Raw genomic sequence first — 17,839 nt, forward strand, 5'->3', positions numbered from 1 at the left:
GTTCTGTCTCCTCTAAAGCTGCAGGTTTTGGTGTGGGAAGAGAGAGTGAGAGAAGATTTAGGGTTAGTTTTTCAGATGAAGGAAAGGAAAGGTACTATATTATAAGCTGGTGGGTTTTTTAATTAAGTCTCTTTTCAATTAGTTATATATGATCCAAGCACTAGACAAGTTGAACAGTTAAATTGCCCATCCCAGCTGCTGGAGCCTTCCATTGAGCTGTGTCATAGTGACAAAAACATGACCAGGAGGTCCAGAAGCAGGCAGGGGGTTATTTCCCATCTCTGAGGCCTCCCATGTGCTGGTTACACGTGGCTGGTGAGCGGGACCCAGCAGCTGGAAATTCTGCTGTGACTGAGCTCTGTAAAAGGCTTGAACTTTCAGTTTGACTTTAAATAATTTGCTACTGGGTTAGGTTAATGGAATCCACCAGCTTGCACGTGTTTCAACTCATTTTCTGGTGTTCATTTGAACCCAAGTGGAAAGTGACCATTTGACCATGGCAGGCATGGATGGTGTTGGGCTTTGACTTGCCATCTTTCTCCTAAGCAGCCTAGTTTCTTCATCCACAAACACATAAGCTGATTTATCCACCTTCCCTCGTGCCTCTTTATCCACTGTTGTTTAAAGTCTGTGGTTCTTCCCTCCCCAGATTTAGCTTTCTGTTGGCAAACTGGCAGGCAGCACCCAGTGCTGAGCTGGGGGACGAGGCAGCTCCTGTCTGACCATGATTTCCCCGGCCCGGTGGGGCTTGAGGGGTGCTGAAAAAACCCCTCTGGCCACACCTGAGGGCAGGGCTGGTTGGAGCAGGCGTGTAGCGTGAGCTCTGTGGTGGTGTGTGTGTGGTCAGACCCCAGACACGTGCTGGCCAGGGGGGGATGAGCCTGAGAGCCGAGCAGGGCCGTGACTCAACAGCTGGAGCGAGTTCAAGCACGGCGGAGCGGGAGCCTCACTAATAGGGGATGGAATTAGCCGTGAAACGGGTGACGTAGCAAAGCTCCCGCTCAGAAATCGAGAAACCCAAATCCGTAATAAAGTAATTTGGAAGGGATTTTTTTTTTTTCCACTTGTGTGCTGCAGCCCTGGAGCATCCAGACAGATGAAATACGGAGAGATGGAAAGTCAGTGGTTCCTTTGAGACAGAAACGCTTTGACACAAGGCTTTATATTTTTTTCCCCCTTCCAGTTGAAATCACTCCATCGAGTTTATTACCCTGACTTTTGCCATTTATCTGAAAAATATTTGGGCACTACATAGAAGTAAGTACAGAGTGCCTTCCTCCTGTGCATCAGAGAGGAGTAAGAGCAGCTGAGAAAGCTGGTGCTGAGACTCCAGCTAAACACTGCTGGCTATTCATCAATAAGAGGCAAGGGTAACACGATAGAATAATTTCCAGTGGGCAGACTCCCAAGCTCAGAACAACCTCAATGCTGCATTAAGGGGTTTGGTTACTGCAGATAGGCAGGAAGGAGCAGAGGGACAGGAGAAGGGGTTTGAGCACGGCCATGGCTCTGTTTTCTGCCTCTTTCTGTATGTTATCAAATTATTTGATCTGTAAAGGCATACTGGGCTGTTTGAGCTTTTTAACTGGATAGACACAGGACATTAGATTTGTAAATTTGTAAAGAAAATTACTTTTTCAAAGCAGACCAGTGCTATGGTAACCAGTCTGGGAAGTCTCACTCAGCTGTGCTGTTTGCAGGAGGCTTTCAGGCTTCCCATATAAAAACTGAGGTACCTTAGACCATTGAGCTGGAATACTTTCCTACTTCGGTGTCACTTCTCTTTTATGCCACTTCAGATTCATTACAAAGCAGATTCTGTTTATAATGCTCGAATGATGTATCAGCTTGCCAACCATAAAGCCCATTGTGCTGGATAATGTCTGTTGGCATTCACTGAGTGCAGCCACAGGAGCTCCACAGCTTGATCCGTGCACAGGGGGACAGGGGCTGCAGTGTGATGGAGATGCTCTGCTGGAGTCACTGACTCACCCTCTGCTCTGTTTAGACAAGTTGCTTCACCTCTGTGTCTGCTTCCCATCTGCAGGGTAAGGTTAAGACCTGACTGTTTAAGGATGAGAACGATATGTTTGTAATGTGCTTGGAACAAGAAAAGCGCTATTTTAAGTGCTAAGTGTAATTGAGTGTGAGAGAATATTGGTTTGTGACTCATTTGTTTAACTGCAAATGCATCAGAAACTTGTGAGCAGATGAGAGCTGGAAAGTGCTTGGTGTAGATGGAAACCCATGGCAGTAAAAAGCTGCATTAATTTGTGATCTTCAAAGCAGGACTTAGCAGGGTTGTTCAAACAGTAACGTTTATTATTTTTGCAAATGTCAGCTGGTTTACTTCATTAGTACTATTTTAAGAAGTTCCTATTCTGCTTCTGTCCTTGCTCTGTGGGTCTGTCTTCCATCAGAGTGTGGTGCACAAATGATTTGGTGTTTGGTGTGACCAAAGGGCGAAGAAAGTAAAGGGCAGTGGTTGAGCTGGTGGTGGTGAAGGGGATCTGCTGTCAGCAGAAAAGAAACTTTCTCTACTGACAAGACATCTTTTGGAAGTTCCTGACCATGCACACACATTGGTTCAGCCATTTGAGTGCTTGCCCCATAGAGATGGGTAGAGATGTCTGGTGGCAAGGAAAAAAGGAAATGGTAGTCCTCTGAAATCTTTCTCCCTTTCAAATATTGTCCCTACAAGACAAAGTTATTGCTATGGGCAACCAAGGTTTTTGTAGGCATTTAATGTTTTCTTAATGAGACCAGCAGTTTGAATCTCACTGCAGCCCATGAAGGAGCCAGACACAATTTGTTGCTGCTACCATTATTTCCCCGTAGATTAATTATTGTAATTGTTTGCCAGTTCTCAAAAAATTAATTCAGAGCCATGACTCCTCTTGGCAAGCGTGTGCATGCGTGCATGTGTGGAAATTCTCATATGGTGTATGCAATAAATACAATTGATTTTTTGGGGAGGAGTGCAAGAGCGTTATCACAGCAGCCAGGAACTGTTTTCAGTGGTGACCTTCAGCACCCTGTGGAGCCAGAGAGGTTTTAAAGGTTTGGAGATCCCCTCGTGGATGTAAAGCACTGACGTAAATTGTTGCTAAGTTGGGGTGCCAGCTGCTGTAAGTGATTCTTCAGAGGCCAACTGATATGCCTGGATTTATCTGCAGTGACCAAGGTTTTTAGTGCCTCCCTCCTCAGTGAACTAAAAAGGACTTGATGATACGAAGAAAACTTTGAAAAACATTTAGTTCTGTAAGCAGAGGACAGGTCTGCAGCCAGGCTAGATTAGGATCGGTGCTCACGCAGCTTCTATTCATAGGATCCTGCAGAGTTTTGGTCTAGAGGACATACCTAACCAGAGTGTTGGCCCTGGTGAACATGCTCATAGCAGGGTCTTAACACACTACCAGGAAACCAAGTTTAAAGGGAGACAACCCTTACGGGGAGGGAGGCAAGAGCAGGTTCCTTCCCTTGGCTGTGGTTAGGTGAGTGGTGAGTACAGGAGCAGTGTTTGCACTGCTGTGTGGTATTGGGCTCCTGGGTGCTAGATTTGACTCAGCAGCCCTTGCTGTTTGCAGTCTGCATGCTAACCAGGTGGTGCAGTGCTGCATGCACGGGGCTGTCCTTTTAACTTGCTGCAACCAGTGCAGTGAATTCCCAGATAATCTAAGAGGAAAATGAAACATGCAGCAAAACTGCTTACTTTTCTTGATAATGTAGTTAAAGACAAGTTGGGTAACTTCTGTTGAATTATCTGGGTCACTAGAGAGCAACTCAGACCTTCATTTATTAAAGTGCTCTTTGCACAAAATACATTCTAAATTGCTCTCTACAAGGCAGCTTATTTTTATTTTAGCTTCATGGCTACAGATAAAAATATATTTCAACGGTAAGTCTGCATATGGCATGATTGCAAACCTTTGAGACTTCTGCTTTGAAATATCCAAAAAACCATGAAAATACAATTTTTAAAAGGGCTGAGCAGTTCTGCAGTTAAGCTCCTTGAAGGATGCCCTGATATCAAAGCAGTTCCTCTGTTCCCCAGTTTGGGATATTGGAAGTGAAATCCATTGCAAAAGACATTTTTGTTTAGATTACTCATGGAGCCACGTTCAAAATTGATGCTACCAGGTGGGTAGAGATCAGCATCCTGGGAAGGGCATTATCTTGGACTGTGTTCTCCCTTCCAGCCACGAGTCCTGGGTACCAGGCAGAGCCCTGCCTGCACACCCACGTGCCAGAGGTCTGTGAACAAGTCACTTCATCCCCTTGACTCAGTTGCTCATCTGCAAAAGAGGGATGATGATTACCTCCTTTGTAAAGTGCTTTGGAATCTGCTGGAGATAAGTGCTTTGAAGAGAGGTGTTTTTTCCTCTTCTCTCCAAGGCACAGGGCAGCAGCAATCCCGCTGTTCCTGCCTCTGCTCTGCAGCATTGCTTCCTCCAAGGTGAATCAGGAAATGGTGGGGATACTGTGGTTGGAAATGTAATAGAGAACCACAATTTATTATTATTTTTTTATCCTGTTCCACTCAATAAATTTACATGGTGCCAGTATCTTCCAGATAATGCTGTAACACAGCGTCCCTGTTTTCAAGAAATTTACCCTAATCCTGTATTTCTGTGTCTTTCTAGATTCTGAGCGTTCTCATCTCTCCTCGTTCACCATGAAGTTGAAGGGCAAGTTTCATTCACCAAAAATAAAGAGAACACCTTCAAAGAAGGGAAAACAAGCTGACCTGACAGTGAAAACACCAGAGAAGTCAGTGAACAAAGTAAGTCAGGGCCGTGTTCTGCCAGTCCTGATGGTTTCTTGCTTCCTGGTACTCGTTTTATGATATTCCTGGGCATGACTTTGTCCTCTGCAGAATTCTACAGCTCAGGGATCCTCAGGGTTACTTTATACTTATTTATAAACTGCACTGTGTAGTATTAAATCAAGGCATGTACTTCCCTTTGGAGGGTATGATGAGACCTCCTTCCATAAGCGTTTAAGTATCTCATTATGGAACGTGGTGTATGGCTTGACACATGCACACCCTGTGGGTTAAGCTTACAGCTTCCAAACAACTGCCTGATTTTGGGGTGTGATCCATTTGAAAAACCCAAACCCAGGCAAGCAAGTCCTTGAAGATACTCCAAAGCTGTGCTCAGTCTCTGGTGACATCAGCAGGGAGAGTCGAGCAGATGTGTTCCAGCAGCTGCTGATCCCAGCACGATGTTCCTCAGGCCCAGGTCCTCCAAGAGCTGAGGTCACAAACCTGTCAGTGTTATCTCCTCTCCTGTTGTGACCTGATTATGGAGGCTGGAGACTCTCTCTGTAGCAATGCTGTTGCACTCAGTTTTCAAGTATAAGTCGAAGCCAAAAGTTAAGAACAATCGAGGTTATTTATGATAATTCATAACATTTCTCAGTTGTTAAAGGTCTCATCCAGTGTGTGCAGTGCCAGACATGCAAACTTTTTTAGATTATCTCTGCTGAAGGTTGTTGTAGTGTTATTGAGAGCAGCCAGCAAGATACAGTTATCTTATGCTGTATGATTTGCTTAACACCCAGAGAAGTTGCTGCAGGGCTTCCTCACCCTGTTCTGCACCATCAAGTGGAAGATGATGAGGGTTTTTTTCCCCAGGCTGTATTTTTTTTCCCCAGGAGGCTGTGAATACACTTCCTAAAGAGCTGAGCACCTTGCATTGCTCACTGCTATTTAAAAAATAAAATAAAAATTAAATCCGAGAGTACTCCTTGAAGGCTTTTAATTCCAATGATGTTTCAGGATGGTATCTTGAGATAATTTAGAGACCTTCCTTTAAACTGATATGTGACCACATTAAATGCACTAGAAAATGAAGAGCCCTTTTCAAAATGCTGTTCTATAGCAAATACATGGTATGTTAATAATAGATGAAGTTTTTGCTTTTCTTTCCTTCCCCTAAAAATGATGCAAGAGGATTTACTAATAAGCTATGCTGGTCATCAAACCCTTTTTTTATGTACAGATTGGGATTTTTTTATTGGAAAACAAAACACTTGCAATAATTTTTATTACTGTACATGATTATTTAAGCTGTATTCATTTTTATACTGCGAAATTTAGTTGATTTCTGGTTCATTCCTTATCTATTTTAATAGCTAGTGGCCAACTAATCAATTAGTTGGATGTAGGCAGCTCATTAGCTTTGTGTGGAGGGAGTGGGGAAGAGGATATGCCTGGATAGCTGCCAGGTTTTCTCACTGGAATATAGACATCAGTTGACAAACAGGAGATTTTCTGTCAGAAGGCACACTTGATAAACTAAATATCATCCTTTTCTCCCTCTTAAGTACTTAAGATGCTATTTTCGTGCTCTTGAAGTAGATAATCACTGTAGAACAGAAATAGCAATACTAAAAATTAATGTAAAATCACTGTGTGTATGCTGAAGGTTATGCTCAGCCCATGCAAACATCTTCTCCTCTTCCCCTTTATACCTTGATGGGGGCAACACTGGAGGAGTTTTTTTCAGAGCCTCCTTTTGTCCCCTGGACCCTGTCTTTGATTCTTATCATAGGGCATAGTGTAGGTACCACGGTGTCCTTTAACACTGTGCAGATTTATGACGTGTTTTTCACTGCCAAAATGTAGGGGAAAAAGGGATGCTTCCAGCTTTTGTGGTTGGGTGTGACCCTTGCTGGTCATCTGTGTCTCATACATGATGCATTTGCAATGATCATTTAAGGGAAAACTTCAAAAATCATCTAAAAATATCTACATGTGCCAGGCAGGGGAATGGAGATGCTGTTTTGCCTGAATGTTAAGTTTTTCTCATTTAATGCCCCAAAGGGAAATGGCTGGATGCCCCATCCCGGGAAATGTTCAAAGCCAGGTTGGATGGGGCTTGGAGCAACCTGGTCTAGTGGAAGGTGTCCCTGCCCATGGCAGGGGGTGGAATGAGATGGGCTTTAAGGTCCCTCCAACCCAAACCATCCTGGGATTTTATGCTTCTATGCACACACATGCACACCTACGTATGAAATCTCTGGACCTTGGAAGAGGATTCATTAAAAAGTGTTCTTGGGGAATATCACCCAAAGAGCTAGTAGGGAAGCAGGAAAAAAAGGAAAAAAGGGCTGTGTCCCAGATAGTGGCTGGACTCCCATGCCTTGGTGCCCTCGACGGAAGGGTTTGTGTTTCCACTTGTCATTCTGAACTCTCAGTCAGGCCCATCCCTCCCATGCACCAGCAGAGTGTTTAAGCTATTAAGTCTCAAGCCTTTCTACAGGAAGCAGTTGTTGAATGAAATCCATAAACAGCCACTGGAGCAGGAACTGCAGCCCACATTTTTTCACTTCTGTTTGAGAGCTCTGAGTGCTGGGCCATGGTCATACTCACTCAGGGAATACACGGACTCTCTGATCCCTGAAATGTGTGATCATTCCATATGAAATGCAAAACCTTCAGGGAGAGACTGAACCTCTCCATAGATGGACTCAATGATCCTAGAGGTTTGTTTCCAACCTAAATGTTTTTATGATTCTGTATCCCGGATTAAGCTGTGCAGTGGTGAGGGCACATACCTGCAAAATGGAAAATGTCCTTTTTCATATCAGTGAGTTGCCAGGATGCTTCTAAGCAAGAGAGTTCAGGGCACTGTGGGCTGCAGATCAGAACTTGAGGTGCCTGGCAAGCAGTATTGTCAAAAAAGTGGAAGCAGCAGCGGATTTTGGGCCCTTCCCAGATGAGATAGAAAATGACAGAGTGGTTTGCAGATCTTGGATTGGAACTTAGACTTCTAAAGTTGGAGCTAGATGGAACTTGGGATTCTAATTCTTTTATGCAATTGGCCCCAAATTACTAACCAGTGCTGCCTATAAATTGTTCCTCCTAAAACCTTTTGGGCTGCTGGCCTGATTTTGCAGAAAAGCAGCAGTTTAACAGCTGACAAGAGTATGGGGAGCACACAATGCCCATAGGTCATTAATTCTTGAAGGAGAATTTACTGAGGAGATAATGGATGAAATCTGACTCTGTTAAGCTCTCTGCTCCTTTTCTAGCAGTGTGCAGGAGTTAATTTAAATCTCACTTAGGAATTACTTGTGGCATTAAAAGTCCTCCAGGCATACTCTGGTAAACTTTCCCTGTCCAGAGTGCCATTAAGGTATCATGTATCACTTCTGAATTTCCTCTTCTAGTGTTGGTGGTAGCATGAAAGTTGGTGACCACAACTCAGCCTCATTTCAATGAATTGTTCCCTTCTGCAACATTCATTCCCCAGTGCCAAAATTTAGCTTTCACACCTTGTCACAGTGGAAAGTGTGCGAGTTCCCTCATTCCAGCAGCATCACAAAATTACTTAGCTTGGAGGTTCATCAGAGTGGGGTTTTTTGTTTGGAGGTTTTCTTGTATTTTACAAGGGCATATAGTGATAGGATAAGGGTGATGTCTTTACACTGACAGAGGGCAGGTTTAGATTAGATATCAGGAAGAAATCCTTCCCTGTGAGGGTGGTGAGGCCCTGGCACAGGTTGCCCAGAGAAACTGTGGCTGCCCCATCCCTGGAAGTGCCCAAGGCCAGGTTGGACGGGGCTTGGAGCAGCCTGGGCTAGTGGAAGGTGTCCCTGCCATGGCAGGGAGTGGAACTAGCTGGTCTTTAAGGTCCCTCCAACCCAAACCATTCTGTGATTCTGTGATATGTTTTTTTCTTTCACCCTCCCCAGTTTGGCATGGGAGTTTCAAAGCAGTGCCCTTGATGTCATCAGCAGTGTTAATCTTGACCTAAAACTGATCGAGATTAGCCTTCAGTTTGGAATGCAGGTAATGCAGAAAGTTAAAGCATGGGTGTAATTTTGCACTGACTGTTCTTTTGAAAGAGCAGCAACTCAGTTTAAAAGTGGTTGTTTGTAGAAGGGGTTTTCTCCACTTCTCATGGAATATACCTCAGTGTCACCATGGTCCAGGTGTGTTCAATGAACCTTGCCCTTAAAAACCCTGAAGTTTTAACACATCTGTCCTTTTCCCCCTCCTCTTTAGAATGTGTCGTGGCTGGAGGAGAAGGAGAAGGAGGTCGTCAGTGCACTGCGCTACTTTAAGACTATTGTGGATAAAATGGCAATTGATAACAAAGTATTAGAGATGCTGCCAGGCTCAGCCAGTAAAGTGCTGGAAGCCATCCTGCCCTTGGTGCAAACTGATCCTCGCATCCAGCAAAGGTGAGTTTGGATTTTGGGAGCATGACAGACCAGTGGGCTCCCAGCTTCTATCCCTGTGTCTGAAGACCCACGTCGTGCAGGGGACAGGGAATGCTGTGGTGGCTGATGAAGTGACTGCTATTTTTGCTAATTATGTGGTGGTTTTCAAACATAATTTAAAAGCAGATTCCCTGCTGCGAAGAAGCTCATGCTGTGGAAAGATAAAGCAAATCAGACTGGTTTCAGAGAGGAGGAAGGGATGATTCTTAGCATAAACTTGGAAATTCATCATTTGCTAGTGGGAGGTTCTCCTCAGATGGTATTACTGTTTCTGCAGTCCATGATGGTACCCTGAAAGCTAACAAATCCAATAGCTTTACCTGAAAAAGGAGTTTATCTTCAGAGTAATCCTTTTCTGTGTTCAGTTTATCCACCCTGATATTACAGAAGTCTGAGCCTTCACTCTTTACAGCTTTTTTGGATTTTACTGGATCAGATGTAGAAGTAAATAGATGTACTTCAGCAGATTAACCAAGTTCATTCCCGTGCTCACTCAACAGATTATTGTTTTATGTTTTAACAGATTATGTGTATTATGTTTTTAGCAGTTAGGCAGTGGGTTTGAAGCCATGAAAGAAGTAGAAATTTGCCAAAGCCAAGCTCATCATGGATTATAAGAATTTGTAGACTTGCCAAACCATAGAAATACAGCTGCTGTTCATCCCATGGATGCTGGAGCTGTTGATTTACAGAAAACATTGTTGAATAATATGGAAAGAGCAAAGTTAGCCCAGACAGAGAAAAGCAGATAAAACTAAGCAGAGAAATGCAGGTGTTTGGTTCCTGAAATCCTGCCAGGTTTTGCACTGTTCCTATTTGTTTTCCCATTAAATATCTCCAAATCTTTTTCTTTCAAGATCCTTATTTCAACTCTGGTGCAGGAAGGGTTTATAGTGTGGTTGAGACAGCACTGGGGTGCCAAAGGCTTTGCAAACAGAATGCTCAGCTGTGTTTGGCCCCAATGCACAGGCCAAATAGGTAAAAATGAAGGAGCCAATGGGATTGTATCAGTTCTGTGGCTGAGACAGGTAAGATCCAGTTTAGGTTGGATCTGTTGAACCACAAAGTCCAATAGCTCTTGGAATGGGAATGCTCATCAGGCTTCTGGATACAGACACAGAAGTTTCTTCAGTTGTTACCAGGTTTCCCCTTGCCATTAAATTCCTGACAAGCACCTGCTTTCACTTAATAAAAGAGAGAACAAACTTTCCTCTTACACCAAGAGAACATGTGAAATGTCAGCAAGTATGTTTAGGATAGAACAGGCCATTTTCATAATCACTTGATTTGATTTATGTATTCAGGGGGTGTTTGCTGGGTGATTTTTCCTTCCAAGAATATATTTGGAAATAAATATCAAATAAGTGGTGTTCAACAGATGAAGTATTTCAGACTTTTCTATTCTTCACAATTTTTATCTGTTCTCTCTTAGTGGTGAACTCATGCAAACTTGACTGTTGGATACTCATATTTGTCCATATAAGCAGAATTTTCAGTCAGTACTCAGTGGAGTCTTCTGCACAGTGATAAGTCTCTCTTTCTGGAAACAGTGTGGATTAAGGCACAGATCCCAAGTGTATGCTCTGCCTGTTTTAGCCTCCCAAAAAACCCAAAAGGAAATCTGGCTTTCTAAAAAAGCCATGTCCTTTCCTGCCTACCTATTGTACTTTAGTGGCAGGACACAAAGGGGTGATTTTGATGGCAAATCCCCCTCAAGAAAAGTGAGCAAGACTTGTGTCAGTGTAGAAGAAAACCCTACAATTACTGTTGGACTTTTTTTTGCTTTAGGGGAAGCATTTGCATCAAGGAAAAAAGTAATTAAATCTAGCACAAAATGGGCTTTCAATTACCGCCTCCTTAGAAGGAAGCAGGCTGAAGATTAATGGCAAAGAAATCAAAGCCACAGAAAGAGATGGGGGAGGGCCCTGTTTAGGAAAAATCTCGTACCAAGCTAATTTCATTTGAAATGAGAACAAATGGCAAGCAGCATCCTTTAAAAAAAAAAAAAAAAAAACACAAAACAAAACAAAACAAACAACAGCCAGACTCAAGTCCTTGCCATTGTTTGTATCCCCTGGTCCTAAGGTGACAACAGTTCTTTCCCCAGTCCTGCAAACCTCATTCACCTAAATGAACTCATTGAAGCTCGTGGGCTTGGTTCTTTTCTGGCAGATAATGAAATTACTGGAGTTGAGCCAATGTAAAATGGATAGCAAAGAGAAACGGGAAGAGCTGGAACACTTGTACCAGTAATGATTGCAAGATTACACCTTCTCTTATCTGTTTATGGTTTTGATGCAGCTTGAAATTGATTTAACTTGACAAAGAATTGCTGAGGCGCTGCCATCAGCAGTACTGTTAACACACCTTGTTTAGTAATGAAGTCAGTGTTTTCAGAATGGCCAGGAAAATGCCTGGGAGCACTGTTGTTACAGTTCACTTTTATTTAGAGTTGTCATCCTTCCAAAATTCCTCCCCCCCCCCCTCAGAACAATAGCTTCCATTCTGTTTCTCATTAAAATCAAAACAAAGCAACACCCTTCCTTTTTCAAACCTGAAATTCATTCAGTTCAATTTCTCTAAAGAAGTAATTTTAATTACATGTTTTCAGGCATTATAAACAGTGAGGCAATGATTTGTAAAGGAATGAATAGAGTCAGCTCTCAATGATCCAAGGCATTTTTGGGGAGAGTTAATAAGGAAGAAGGAAACCATAGATAATACTAAAATAATACAGTTTAAACTTAAATGTAACACTTAAGTACTTACGTTTAAAGTTAAGGCATAGGATGGAGCTGTAAATTAAAATGCAAGGAATGTTATTTTTAAGCATTGCTGTGTTAACCTGCAACCCAGATAATTCCTCCTGATAACTGGGAATGAACTGTTGATGGTTTATACTTCCATATTGTCATCCCGTTGGGTGCTAGAGAATGGGAGAGCAACTGCAAGTGAGCAACTGAAGAGAAACCTGAGCTTTGTCACCTGCTACACACAGATTCTGAATGTCAGAGAGAGAAAAGGAGAGCACACCTTTAACAGTGTGAAACGCACTCTCATAACATTTGATAAGGTCTCCATAATTTCATTTTGTTCTTTTTTAACTCCTCTGCTGCCCAGTTCTGCCATCTCGTCCTGCTACAGCCGAGTGTACCAGAGCCTGGCCAACCTCATCCGCTGGTCTGACCAGGTGATGCTGGAGGGGGTGAACTCAGAGGACAAGGAGATGGTGACAACAGTGAAGGATGTCATCAAAGCTGTTCTGGATGGAGTCAAGGTACACCAGAGAGATATTGTAAATCACATTGTATAAAGTACGTGATAACGTGTTTTAGAAAAGATCTGTGTAAAAGAGGTTTTTAAGTGTGGGTTAAATATGAAGGTCCTATTCTTGCCTTCAGTTAACTATCCCTTAAATCAGCTGCTCCATAGGTGAAATGATCCTGCTTGGAGTGCTGGTTAAAGATTAACACAAACAGTTTGGCTCTTAGTGTGAACTTCTGAAATGCTTACCCTGGCATTTGGGTGAATTGGAAGAAGCAATAAATCTTTATTTGGCATTGTATTAATTTTTTGGCAAGTCATTCCCAGTCTCCTATGCAGAGTTTGCATATTTTCTGTCTAGGCAGAATAAAATGAAAATGCTCCCTGTCAATGCCCACAGAGAATCAAAGGCTCCAGCTCCATCTTCTGATATAAAATTCAAGGGATTTGTCAGTGATACATTACCACTCTCAGTGGCTGGATTAGGGTGTGGAACAGGTGATGAGCTAAACTCAGTTTTCTGGAGATTAATTTTACATAACTAATGGAAATGTTTAACAGAAATCTTTGTATCCATTGTGAGACTTGCTTGTAGCATTCCCTCACTGTTCCACCCTGTGAAAGCTGTTGGATTTCCTTCTACCTCCCTGGGAGCTTTTGGTACCCATTATTTCTGTGTCCCAGGCTTGTCATTCACCTGTCTTAACACTGCAGGTAAAAGTTTGCTTGACCTGGGTTTAGGACAGACTGTCATCTCCTGCTGAGTGCAAAACCAAAGTGGATCTCCCTGGCTTTGACTGTCACATTTTCAGGCCTCTTGGTTTGCATCCTCTGGATATCTCTTTAGTGTTACTCAAACACAGATACTAAAATCTGCTATTACTTTATGAGCCTTTTAAATAAATATCTTTGAAACTAAACATTTCCATCACCTAAAGAAGACGGATTTTCCAGGATTATTTTGCGCAATATGCTCTTTAAGCTCCACGTTTTAAAAGTAAAGCTGGTCTTAAATTTGCACAGCGGGAGAGAGAAAAAGAGTTTAGCCCAGAGTCTCAGCTGCTGTTAGTGTGGGAATTCAGCAGCAATTTGCAGTATGTGAAAATCTGTAATATCTGAACTGTAATACCCCAGCAAATGGTGAGTTATCACTGACTGAATCGGCACAGTCCTGTGGAGAGAGGTGTTATCCCCAGACCCAGGGCAGAATTGTGTGGTCTCATTGCAGGAGACTTGGGCACACGTTGTCCACTTCAAGCAGTATTTAAACCCTTGGTACCTGTTACTTCCAGCCAGAGCAGCATCCTCTCTGGATGGGGGAGAAGGTCTGGGTTGGGGGGAAAGCCTTGGGTGGGAGAAGATCTCAGTCTTGGACATCTGCTCTGTGATCCAGCCCAGGCTGGGAGCAGCAAGGGCATGTCCATGCAGTGCTAAACCTGAGCTCTGGAGCCCTGCTGAGCACCGTGGTTATATCAGTCTCTACTTTGTTGTTAGACTAAAGCTTATTTTGGCCTTCCAGTTGGAGCTGACTTGTGTCTGGTCAGCCTGGAACATGGTTGGAGCAGATGTGTGGCTGTCTGGGTAGATGTGAATGTCTCTGCCCATCAACAGGGCACAGCATTTGGAAGTGGCGTGCTCTCATCTACTTCATGGCAAAGCACAAGGTTTATTTTAGTAGAGCCAAGCCAATTTTCAGATCTGGAAGCAGAACTGAGAAGTTGGACACTTCTCTCCACAGCAGAACCTACTTTGTTTTTCTGGCAGATCACACAAGATCCACTTCCACATTTCAGTGCTTATTTCCCCCTTTATTTTCAGAACTGAGCATAAAGGAGTCGCTTGTTCACCTCTGTAACTTGATGTTTTGATCTCAGGTTTTAGAGCCTTGCTAGGCATATATAAAGGGGGAAAAAATTCCTTGTTTTCATTATATAACTTCTTAAAAATCCCTCTCCTTTTGGAATTTCCAGCTTGCTGAAGTAGCATAAGTTTGCAGAGAGGCTTTAATTATCTCTAATCACTGCTGCAGGAATCTCTTTCCTTGCTGATAAGGCATAGCATAATGTGCATCTGGCTCAGTTGTGTGCTGATTACCTCTGTGTGTATGCTAAAGATCTTGGCTTGATTTTCAAATGCTAGTTCTCACTTGGGGATAGTAGAGAGGAGAAACAGTCAGGGTCTGGTGATACTTGTCAAAGTTTGAAGGGAAAAGTGGTCCTCCCAAGTGTTAACAATCTTTCGGTGTCTTGGTGCCTCTGGTGAGAGGTGCTCTGGGGTTTTTTCCCCACAGTCCCAATGCTTTGAATCATTCTGAAGATATTTTTGAGCCAAAACAGATTGATTTTCTCCCATTTTAACCTACATTCCCATGTAGTGGACAACTGTGTGTCCATTGTGACTGGCAAACAAGTGGTGAAGAAAGGTGAGGAAAAGGAAACGTTACATTTTCCCTTCCATAGCCATTTCAAAAGAATATTTAAGGAGTATGTTGGCTCTGGGGTTTGAATGTTTTATTTCCCTTCTTGTGCTCTTGTGCATTTGCAGTTCTTGCTGGCCAGGACCCAACAGCCCCTCAGGGTCTGACTCCCAGTCTGTTAAAGTGCCTGAGGGTCTCCAGAAACCTCTTCAGCAGTGGGATTCTGTGCAGAAGGCAGGAGGGTGGCAATCCCTGGTGTCATCACTCAGGCCTGACAGTGACTGGGAGCATGGTGCCAGCTGCAGCCATAAAGGTCAAATGGTGTCACTGTGTAATTTCCAAATGGTCCAATTCACAGAAAAACCTTCTCTGGGGTTTGTAGGCTCCCAGGTTCTATGGTTGTTTTTCCTGGTGATGTTCTGTAAACTTTACAGGGGAATTTCTGAAGTCTAAAAGGAATAGCAAGGTTTTAATTAAAGACTGTTCATCCTGAAAGAGAAGATAAAAGAGGGGAAAGTACATTTTGTTAAACTAGTTTCTGTTGAGTAACAAGGGACACTCAGCAGAGAGGTCTGAGGTCATCTCAGTGTCTGTGTTACAACTGTAGCAGTTTTATCATTGGAGAGCCTGAATTATTTGACTTTACTGTGTAACTTGCATTACCACAGTGTTGCTGATGGATTGTCCAAAGCCCTGTTGGTATGTTGCTCCTTGTTGCTGAGTATTTCCCTGCTGAGGGATGTGACTACCCTAGGAGGTGGGAGCTGTGGTCAGCTTGGTGCTGTGCTTGTCCTCCTCAGGGCACTTCTCAGAACACTCTGTTCCTCACCAGGGCTCTCGTCTGTCTGTCCCAACAGGAACATCTTCATAGCATTAGTCCCCGTGGACATCTGTGTGAGCTCTGTTTGTGCTCCCTCTTCCTTCCCCCTGTGTGGGATTTTCCAGGACAGCTTGTGGAAAGCTGAGTGTTTGTCCTGGTTTTGGTTAACACAGTGTACATTCTGTTGGAGCACAAGCTCACACCAAGAATGTTAAGTAAAACATGGAAACCAAAATGAGCTGAGGTGGACACTTGGACAGCGTGTTTGCCATCCTCTGCACATCCAGTGCAGCACCTTATTCCTCTTGTTGTGCATGTGTTAACCCATGGAAGTTCAGCTTTAAGTAGAGCCTCATGCAAAAATACCAGAACTAGAATCTTTTCCTTCCTCGGAAGGATGATGGTGGTGACATTCCAGTTGCAGTTGCTGCACTGAGAGAGCAATGCCAGTTGTTTCCAAGCTCTGCAGGCAAGGACATGAAGATGATGCTGGAATGATGACACTGTACTTCAGACTGCTTTAAAAAAAAAAAAAAAAAACAAATTAAAATTGATCCCATATAATTTCCTTTGCGCAATACTCTGGGAAGCCAATACTGTCAGGAAGCACTGCCAGTTTTCCAGCCTGCCTCTAACAGGGCATGTGTCTGTATCTGTGAGCAGTAGATCTGTTTGTTGGCCTCAGACATCCATAAAATGTTCTCTCCATCTTTCTGGCGTGAATGATTGTTGCTTTGACTGCTGGCATACTTAGAGTTCAGGATTATCGTGCCCTTATCTCTTTATCCAGAGCCTTATCTGCCTATAACAGATGCACCACAGTAGCTCCTTGAATGATTAAGACTTGCATTGCTAACGTGTTAAAAAGTGGCTTCAGGGGAAGCAGGCCTTTTAATAAAGGGGTTCACTGTTTAATGTGTTGTTGGGCATCCTACAGAAAACTTGATTTTTTGAACAAATACATATTTATTTATAAAATATAGAACAATTAATTACTTAATGGGGGTTTTTTTTGGCTAGATGAAGTGCTCCACTGGGTAAGACTGTTCTGCACTTATATTTACATATGTAAAGCCAATTTGCCATTATCTAGGGTGTTGTGGGGACTGGAACACATTTGTGATGATGGAGGAAAGAGGAAGCACAGCAAAAAGACGTGTGTGTTTGTGCAGAATCCCCATAGGACCAGGGTTTATGAACTTAACTCAAATATGGCCAAACTGCTCCTTAGCAGCTGTTCTGCATCATTTCTGTGGCTCTGTACCAGACCTACACCCAGCTCAGCTCTCTCTGTGTCTGCTAACAAGTTCACTGCAGTAGCATCCCTTTCTGTTCTAGGGTGTTTAAGTGCAACATTCAGCAAGTAATGATTATTCTCTTTTTCTTCTCTCCTCTCCATTCATCAGGAGCTGGTCAGACTCACAATTGAAAAGCAGGAGCATCCCTCTCCCACAAGCCCAGTTAAACCCAGTTTACCAGCATGTAAATCTGACAGGTGGGTCCACTGACAAGGATTTCTTCTGTGTGCAGGACTGATATAGAGGGGATAATTTCTGTCTACTGCTGATTGAGGTAAAGCACTCATTCTTCACAGAGGGTGGTGTAGTGTTCTTTATGGAACCCCATCCGTTTCTGTGGGACCATTAAAAGAGAATATCCTGTGGTAGGAAAAACCCCAAAGTCTGGTAATGAAACATCCCCTGTAACACGTGCACACTCTATTCTACACATACATGGAATTCCACCTGCAGATGCAAATTCTACCTTCTGCTGTAGGTGTCTGTTGTATTGCACATGATTTAAAATAGGAATGAATCTGTCAGCAGGCTGCATTCCAGCTGTGGTTTATGATCTACAATCTGTGTTTTGCATGTTGCAGCCCATCAGAACTTCCCCTCACAGACCGAGAAATGGAGATCCTCAACAAGACAACCAATATGACTCAATCCAACGAGCTGCTGACTGACTCCACGGATGAAGAAGTTGCACCTCCCAAACCCCCTCTGCCCAGCATTCGTGTGGCAGAGAACAGGTAATACTGGCCAGTCAGCTGACTGGAGAACACCAGTGCCTCTTACCAGCTTGTTGGTTTTTAAACAGTCTTG

The 17,839-nt window shown here is 43.3% G+C and overlaps 1 protein-coding gene across 7 annotated transcripts in view; it reads left to right on the forward strand.

Moving 5' to 3' along the window:
- The window catches only part of RAPGEF1 (Rap guanine nucleotide exchange factor 1), an 85,999-nt gene that overhangs the window by 27,262 nt on the left and 40,898 nt on the right, over positions 1–17,839 (forward strand). For 6 of the 7 annotated variants that reach the window (XM_051808248.1, XM_051808252.1, XM_051808249.1 and 3 more), the window contains exons 2-6: positions 4,644–4,783; positions 9,017–9,195; positions 12,355–12,511; positions 17,141–17,229; positions 17,614–17,766. In XM_051808248.1, the coding sequence (XP_051664208.1) occupies positions 4,644–4,783; positions 9,017–9,195; positions 12,355–12,511; positions 17,141–17,229; positions 17,614–17,766 (718 nt within the window). Of the gene's footprint in view, positions 1–3,352; positions 3,495–4,643; positions 4,784–9,016; positions 9,196–12,354; positions 12,512–17,140; positions 17,230–17,613; positions 17,767–17,839 lie in introns of those variants that run through there. The other variant, XM_051808250.1, reaches the window with a different exon arrangement.

This window comes from Manacus candei, unplaced genomic scaffold, assembly GCF_025592945.1.
Source record: "Manacus candei isolate 608988 ecotype Guabito, Panama unplaced genomic scaffold, ASM2559294v1 h1tg000071l, whole genome shotgun sequence".
Taxonomy (NCBI): domain Eukaryota; kingdom Metazoa; phylum Chordata; class Aves; order Passeriformes; family Pipridae; genus Manacus; species Manacus candei.